General features: G+C 34.3%; 1 protein-coding gene across 1 annotated transcript; it reads right to left on the bottom strand.

Annotated features, from left to right (window-relative positions):
• Nucleotides 1-2341: 2341 nt before the first annotated feature.
• On the bottom strand, nt 2342-3181 carry ccl20a.4 (chemokine (C-C motif) ligand 20a, duplicate 4). The gene is made up of 4 exons (XM_014984759.2): nt 3039-3181; nt 2780-2891; nt 2610-2690; nt 2342-2501 (listed from the first exon to the last, which is right to left on the bottom strand). The coding sequence occupies exons 1-4, from the start codon at nt 3100-3102 to the stop codon at nt 2453-2455; spliced, it is 306 nt and encodes a 101-aa protein (XP_014840245.2). The 5' UTR covers nt 3103-3181; the 3' UTR covers nt 2342-2452.
• Nucleotides 3182-8988: the final 5807 nt, after the last annotated feature.

Here is an 8988-nt window from a genome sequence, read left to right on the forward strand (position 1 = left end):
GTTCCTTAAATTACACAGTCTAGTGAACGCAGCAACAGTTCAGCATGAGGCGCTTTTAATGTTAATACATTTTGTTAAAAACATTTAATGTTATTAGTACTATATATATATATATATATATATATATATATATATATATATATATATATATATATATATATATATATATATATATATATATGTGTGTAAAATAAAATGTTCGTTGTCAGATTACAAAATAGGATCAAATCTTTATTTACTTAAATTGCATTTTCACATTTAAAAAAAAAACATTACAAGCTAATAAAAATATATAATGCTAATATGTAGCTTAGTCTTACGTATTCTTTTAAAAATAGGTTATAGATAACTAGGTTTTTAATTCCATTGTATTCAAAGTGAAAATAGATAATTTTCCACTCCAACAGTTTTTCAAATTGATTTTGGCCTGAACTTTCACTGAACCATTTTAGTTCTGGCTCGGTATCTGGGGGTCATTTTTCTCCTGAATTGTGAACCTTTGCAGCTAATATTTTCTAAAAAAAAAAAAAAAAAAAAAAAAAAACTTCTGAGGCCTTCAAAGAGCAGATGGACAAATATTAAAATTAAACAACACTCATGTTTGCTTGACTTTTATTTAGCAGTATTGGACTAAAGGAGGGCTGAATAGAAAAGTGCACTGCACATTTTTTTTCATATTGTTATAAATTGAGTTATTTTCCTTTGAAGTGGAAGGGACTGACTTTCTGGATTTTGATATGATATTATAATGTCATTTCCTCATCTAAACCATGCCTGGAGGTAACATACTTGCCTGTGCTATAAAAAAAAAGCACTATATGCATGGAAAATACATAATACCACCCCTTTAGCTTCAAAATAGACGGAGCTTTGTGGTTTTAAGGTGACAAAATGTGAAAAAGATTAAGAATTAAGAGTACTTTTCCAGGGCATTGTAAAAACAGAACAACAAAACCCAAATCAGCATGATGCATATTGTAGCATACACATTTCAGCTTTATATATATATATATATATATATATATATATATATATATATATATATATATATATATATATATATATATATTTGTAGTAAATAATGCCATGTTCCCAGAGGTAGTTACTTTTATTCAGTTATATTTACTCAGAAATGAAAGTTCATGAAGTTGTCCAAACATTGTTTTTAATTTTATTAATCTTGAACTGTGCATTTTAATGCTGCAATTTAAACCAAATAATTATTCCACAATATGCAAGAAAAAACTGCCCTCACCTAGTTTAAGAGCCCACATTTCTCTATTACTTTTACTCAATATCAAGCTAAAATAACTACTTATAAATTTATATTCTCAGTGAGGCTCAGATGTTTTACATTGTGCATAAACATTACCTACTATATTAATTTAATAAGTTTTATGTTGAAAGAAGTTATTTGGAAAAGTGCTTAAGTTTATTAAGCGTTACAAGGAATTCTGCTCAAAAGCATTTAGTGTGAACAGGACATTGTCCTTCAGCTTTGCAAAACTGAGTTGCATTAAAATAAACATTTGCCGTAATGACATGAGAGGCAGATCAATGTAACGTACTTCCATGTCACTCACGGCGCAGACATGTGCCGCTAAGCACACGTTTTTGCTTAGCGGCATGTTTCAGTTTTTCTAAGTGCTAAATTAAGAACTCTAGTTTAGCTCTTTATTCAACTCTTGGAGGTTTAACAAAATTAATAAAAAGTTAACACAACTTAATACTGTAAGTTTATCTTTCACAAACTCACACATTTGGTTTCAAAATCCAAAACTCGCTATTTGACTTAAAGAGTAAAAGATAGTAGACACAACTCAGCGCGGCCCAAATGTTTTACAGTGTGCGTAGACATTACCTACTATATTAGTTTAATAAATGTCATGTTCAAAGAAGTTTTTTGGAAAAATGTTTCTTCTGCTTTGATCTGTTATTTTGTAATTATGTCATACATTTATTTTTCATTATGTTATTTAATATTCCAAGCTGTGCGCATAAGCATAAGTCACGTGAAGTTTATTTGCACAGAACATTTTTCAGCAATGAGGAAGTACAAAGAGTTTATGGCTTTTGTCTCTCTGATGATGGCATTTTGAAATACTACACCAGGTGTCAAAGTCATAATAGTTCTGTAGACTCACTCTGCTCTTTTGGTGGCCATGTGAAATACAGAGAATATTATAATTAAATAGATTTGTACAGTCTTCTACCATATTTTTCATAGTTTCTTGCCTTTGTGACCACGTTGCTGCTGACTGCAACTGATCATAAAAACTGCTGTTTCTGAATCTGAATAAAACTAACTCCTGTTAAATAAATACGTCAATGGACAAAAACATTTAGCAAAATATAAACTTTATTGAGTATAAATGAGTACAAAAGTGAAAACAAATATATGCTCATCACAAATCACAAATATATAATACTCTGATTAATTAGATTGATATCTCTAAGCTGATCTTCTCAGAAGACCCTCCACTGATCCAGTTTGTTGTTTCCTGGTAAACAAAAAAGTAGAGCATTAAAATTTTGTTATTAAATGTTAAATCTTGAACAAATTGTGATGCTGGAGTGCTGGGAGTTGCTACGTGACGATAACAACTTACTTTTTCAGATGCTCCATAGCCCTGTTAACCCAAGGCATCTCAGGATTGGCGCAGACAAGTTTGTCTTTCACAGTGAGGAAACTGTAATCATAAAAGAGGAAAATAATTATTTATACAGTCACAGTGGCAGCACCTATTGCACACATCATAGCAACCAAATTCTTTCTTACATTATTGACTTGATGTTGCAGATCTCTGTGTCGTTTTGAATGGTGAAACTCTTCAGATTTTTTAACGCAATTGGCTTGTCATAATTTTTTGTGCAGCAAGGTCCACGGTAGGCTGCAACAAAGAAACAGTGACATGTTAGAGAAAATCAATTTTTTCATATCTCAGTTAACAAATTAGAAATAATATTATCCCAAAAACAATAGCACAGACTTTTTCAATGATCCTAAACGAAGAAAGAAGCTGTAAAATCTCACTTACAGGTTTCACTGAGCGCCACCAGCAGCAGCAGCACAGCAGAGACGCACACGGCCAGCTTTGCCATCCTTCTCAGTCAGAGGTAAATCAGAGAGCTGATGTGGATTGTCAGATGGGATTGCGAGATAACGTCTGCCTCTGGCTGTGAAGTTTAAATACGTTATGAAACGGAAGGAAACTGTCCAAACCACATACCAAAAAACAAGCTGGAAAGCACAAGGCAACAATGTATTTAGGTCATCCGGGAAGTACAATGTTCCGTGTACTTTACCCACTTTGTAACATAAAATCCCCCATTCAGGCCCCAGATTGGCACCTTTTGTTGATATCCAAAGGACAATTACACATTACACTTACACATTATTTTATTGTTCTATTTAATTTCCTCTATTTATGGAGTTGACATAACACTGATGACTCAGTTCCTCCATTTGATAATTCAAAAGGTAGATGGAGCAACTTGAGCTGCAAACCTTGTTTTACCTTTTATGAAAGTAATATTTCATCACCTTGAAATGACTGATCTCTTTTCAAGTTGACTTTAAGCTGTGAGGAATTTTGCATCAGTGATTCACTCTGCACAAAACAATCAAGCTAGCTCCACCTTGCTCAGCGATGGAATGCGGTAATTTCATTTGCTACCGAATGTTATGACTGCACCACAGTCTAGTACTGACTATGTAATGAGAAAAAGTTTCAGTGGGGTTAAATTACATTTTTAATGCAAACATTTTACTAAATATTAACCAAATTTACATGAAGCCCTTCAAGGGGTTGCGTAAATTCTTCCCCCACGCTTCAGGATTCAAGAGAGACCTGAAAGTATAAAACAAATTCTACAAACCCAAACCTCACAACACATCCTGCTGACCTTATTGTTTGCAGCATCAGCATTATGTTGCAATGTGCGACAGCCATTTTGTTTATCTATAAACTCTTCCTATTCTCATTTAATGAACCTTATTTCTTGTCCACCACACTAATTGTGTCTCGCTGATAAGATAAGAAGCTGCAATACAGTATTGAAAAGTTTATTTTGTTCCAGCAGGAGATGCACAGTGAAAGCTGATTAAACCAAAACAAAATCGACCTAATCTGAAGCTAAAAACTCATGTAAAGGAAAGATATGTGTTTAGTATAAGATGGTAATCTAAATGTTGACAGATTACAGTGTTATGGATTGCAATCTGTCAACAAGTAGAAGCAAACATGTTTTGCTTTTGCTCTTTGACGTCAGAAGCATAAGCAGCAGTAAATAACAAGAATCCATGTGTGAATTTTCTGGAATTCTGGTCTGTCCGGGCGCGTTTGATGTCGCTTGCAAGTTATTCCGGTTATTATTTCAATAAATCCCGCTGTTAATTGTGTCTTTGTCAGCTCTTTGTTTGGTTATTTTATGGATCGAAACCAGCATGCAAGTTAATACCTGAAAGTTAACGTCTGTTCTTACGTCTTTCAGGTGACAAATGTCATATTTTATTGTCTGTTGGATAAGTCAGAGTTCCTCCTGAAAAATCCCAGTTAAAATGACTCAAACCTGGTTGTGCTGAAAAAAACAAAACAAAAAAAAAAAAAAACAAATGATGTCAGTCACACTTGACTGCTAGATAGCAATATTTGCTTCAATATAATGAGGGCACGTGCTCTGCTGTGACGCAGCAAAACGTCAAACAATAGAAGGACTTTGTCTGAACAAGTACTGTATGTGGTAGATGATTATCAGTAAAAGGAAGTGAGGCTTTGAGCTGCTCAGACCCCCATTCCGCTAAAGACAGTTATGAACTACATCAGAGGATTTTTAACGCTCGAGTCTGAATGAAGAAAATGCTCACAAGATTTTACGTGACCGTGGGATCTTTTTGAATCAGACAGACGAAGACCTTCAGTTTTATTTTTGACCATAAACCTTCAAGTTACTCTTCATATTAGTTTTTTTTTTATTTTTTTTCGTGTGCTTTTGCTTTGGAATGAACAAGAGGAGTTGAGTCGAAAACTGTTTTATAAAAGACATCATTTAAACTGTTTTCTAAAAATATGTCTTTCAGTATTGTGTAGTCAGTAACAAACATTTATGCAGTATAGACAAAGAAACACACATTTTTCTTGTGAAGCAAGATTGGAGCCCTTTACTCTAAATAATTCTATAAATAAAAGTATATCAACGTGCATTATATAACATCGCAACTCTATAGATATGACAAAGCAAAGGAACGTACAAGCAACAGATGTACCTAAATGACTGCTGTGGTTTGGGTGGAAAGTTGATGACAGAAGGTTTTAGGTTATTGTGACCTATTTCAGTGCACTAAATGCACTCTGTGTTTGATGTGCGGGTCTTGAGTATAAGCTTAAACGTTCCTCTGACCTAGAAAAGAATCTGTACGGAACCCCACACCAACCCACAACAAGCGACCCACTTAAGACTTATGCACGGAGGTCTTCTCAGATTTTCTTCTTCCAGTTTTCCACTTACCTCTAAATGTCATGTATTAGATTGTGTTTTATTTAGCGTCGCTTCTTCTATTTTATATGCAAGAATGGAGTATTCTGGTGGAAATACCAACACGCGCCCCCAACCAAGGGCTACTTTAAGCAAGAGATGACTTGCAGCTACTTTTTTCTTTCTTTTTATTACGCATTTGATACGACAAAACTCACAAATTAAGTCACAGATTTGATCATCAGTTCTTACATGAGAGTCCTTTATGACCCTTTTCTCTCCAATAAGCTGTTCCTCTGACAAAAGATGCAAAATGTTAACCTTGTATTAAATTATGAACAACTAGAATTTGCAACAGATTTTCTCAAGCATTGAGGCCCCTTAAAGTCTTGGAAGAAGTCAAAGTGGTTATGCTATTTAAGATGTTGTTAAAAGTGTAATTAAAAGTAATTAAATGTAGCTGAGTCATCAATCTTGATATTCTACATCTATCTACATGTAGAATATCTACATGTAGATATTCTAATCTACAGTAAAAGAATTTTAGCTTTCTGTTTGTAACGGTTTTAGTAGTTAGTTTATCGCTGGGACAGTTTATTGCATTTTACTGCATAAAATGCACTAAGCACATTATTCAAGCAAGAAAAAACAATTCCACTAAATATTCTCATGACTTATACAATAAGTGACATGCACTATTCTCAAATAACAGACATGAGCCCTTCATTTCTCTTTAATACTGTTTCTATGTCAACATCCCCAAGTTTAGCGATGATAAGGGTCATTAGAAAAGTACGGATATCCTAACATACACAACTTTTTAAACTGTTTCACACCTATTAGTTAATGTCACCTTTGACCTCAAAAATCATTAACGTAAATGTTCGATCCCGTACTTTAAGAATTTCTACAGTTGCTTTCCATTTTACTAGCGTATTTGTTCTCGGTCGTATAAACGTCTTTCTTTTAACGTCAGCTGTCCCGATCTTGAGGTGGCAGTGTGGGCTGTAAGTCATTTTTTCCCTTTTCCTCTGCTGCTGTGGTACTTTTCTACCTCAAGGAGGTGCAACATGTCTTCTCTGGTTGTGAAGTCAGCAGTTGTGTGGGAATCATTTCTAATGCTCTGAGGGTTTTTTTTTTTTTTTTTTTTTTTTTTTTTTTGCCATTTCTGAACTTCTGCCTCTGTTTTCTAGAAATCCTCACCAGAGCCTTATCGCGCTCTTCCACCTCTCTCCGAGTTTCATTTTTCTTCTATTCCACCTCTGACTACACTTCACTTACACTAAAGTCCAAAAATACTCAAACTCCTAAAAGATTTAGACTTAAGACAACCAGGATGTTTCTCCTAACAGGAAGTAATATTTACAGTTTGAAGCGACCCGCCTGAGTGTTGAGTCTGATAAAGAAACTTTGTAAGATTACGGTGTTGGAGCCGGCAGTGGGAGGAATAGAAAGGACTGAACAAGACAGAGAACAAAAGAGATGGATGCCAGAATACACTGCATTAACCCATTTTCATCCGCTGTTCCCAGAAAGGAGGAGCTTCACAGAAGAATAAAAACATCAGCGCTCCAGAGTGCTTCCTCTCTGTTTTCCCGTAGGCTGCAGGTGGTCCTTTGGGGACACTCACACGTAAAATCATTTCGCTCGCTGGCAGCATAAAAGACTGCCTCTTTGAAAAAAACATACACAGCCTGGCCAAAAATAAAGTTGTCATGGAGAAAAAAGTCACATAATCTGACAGTATATTGATATTATTAATGGTGCTTAAAAGTGCATGTAGAACTTAAAAGGATTTCTCAATAGTTTCTTTGGTAAATTGAGATCTTAATTCTGTGTCACATAATCAAGCCTGCTTTACGCATACATACATATTGATTCACTGAACTGTAATTTTAATGCATCGTTTTATTGGTTATTGGTCTTTTACTTTGTTGTTTGTTTTTACTTTTTGTACTTTATTAGTTTTCCTTATTCTTTGCGTTTTACTGAGTTTAAAACTAGCCTAATTAAGGAGTTTGTCGACTAAAGTATTTGGTAACACTTTATTTGAAGGGGGTTGAATAAGACTGTCATGACACTTTCATAAACATGACATAACACCTGTCATGAACATGAATAAGCCTTCATGAATATTTATGACTGTTGTCATAAATAAAGGAAATCATTACTGATATAAATTTGTTATAAAAGTATTACTGATTTCACTTTAAAAATGAGGTATCTTTATGTTATTAAAGGTAAAGTTTAAAGAATAATGATTCCCTGGTTAATGTCAAGTTGTCATAACAAAGACATTTTGAATAATGTCAACTTTGTATTAAAAGTGTCATAATTTACCGAATGACGCTTTATGACAACAGTCATAAATATTCATGAAGGCTTATTCATGTTCATGACAGGTGTTATGTCATGTTTATGAAAGTGTCATGACAGTCTTATTCAACCCCCTTCAAATAAAGTGTTACCAAGTATTTTAACTTGAAGTTTAAGTATTTTATTAGCACATTCTTACGTCTGTGAGAAAAGTTGTTTATTCTGTTAGCAGAGCATGCTATTTGAGAATACCAGTGTGCAAATTATTTTATTCCTCTGATGTTCCACACACCACACCTCACCAGGGAGGCATTCATAAAACATCAGTTCACTGAAACTGATCGCTTCTTTGACTATTTATTCCTGATCATCTGGTGATGCTCCTACTTGTTCATTTCAACCTGAATAACTGACTTTGTTAATAATTGCCTCTGGCATTTCGTTAATAGTTACTCATAGCCAAACCGACAAGTGTAATAGAGGGAAGGCCTTCCAAACAAATAACTATGTTTGAGTTTAACTGAGTTAATAAAAATTATGATCAACTAAAAGGTTGAAGCATTTTTATCTTTATGCTGTTTCATGATGACCATACATACTTTTTTAACTAGGCATTTGCAAGCCAATAATCACCATTCCACTGGTAAAGAGTAACTTAAAACTCGTGCAACATGAGATCGCTGTGTTTCACCTGAGATCTTCCTGTCCTCTCCTCTCACTAACCTTCATAAAATATGTCCACATGCCCACACATTCCTTATAAACTTAGTCATTTGTGTCTCTTGCTGTATCACTTACTGAGATCTATATATGAAATCAGCTTAATGGTTTGTTTGTAAGATGAGGAATTTGATTGAATGGACAAAAAACTGTAATCAAAGTAATGAAATGTATTCATGTGATTGTGAAGGATTAAGCAAACCTTTTATAATTTTTGCTATAAGCATAACATTTTTACAACCAAATGTTTTTTTTTTCACCTCTGTTTTATTGTTTGTTTGTTTTTTCATTCCGACAGCATGTGTCAACAACAACACCAGGTTAGATTAACATCTAAATTTACCACTTCACTACTTCAGCACGTGACCAGGTGAACTTTATTCAGGCTTTGCTTGGGGCAAACTCTGGGGAATTTCAGTCATGCTATGACACAACTGGCCGAGTGGGCAGAGCCTGCTCTGAGGTGTATATAAAAGA

Source organism: Poecilia mexicana, unplaced genomic scaffold, assembly GCF_051168715.1.
Source record: "Poecilia mexicana isolate PSO_F unplaced genomic scaffold, ASM5116871v1 scaffold_17, whole genome shotgun sequence".
In the NCBI taxonomy this organism is placed as follows: Eukaryota; Metazoa; Chordata; class Actinopteri; order Cyprinodontiformes; family Poeciliidae; genus Poecilia; species Poecilia mexicana.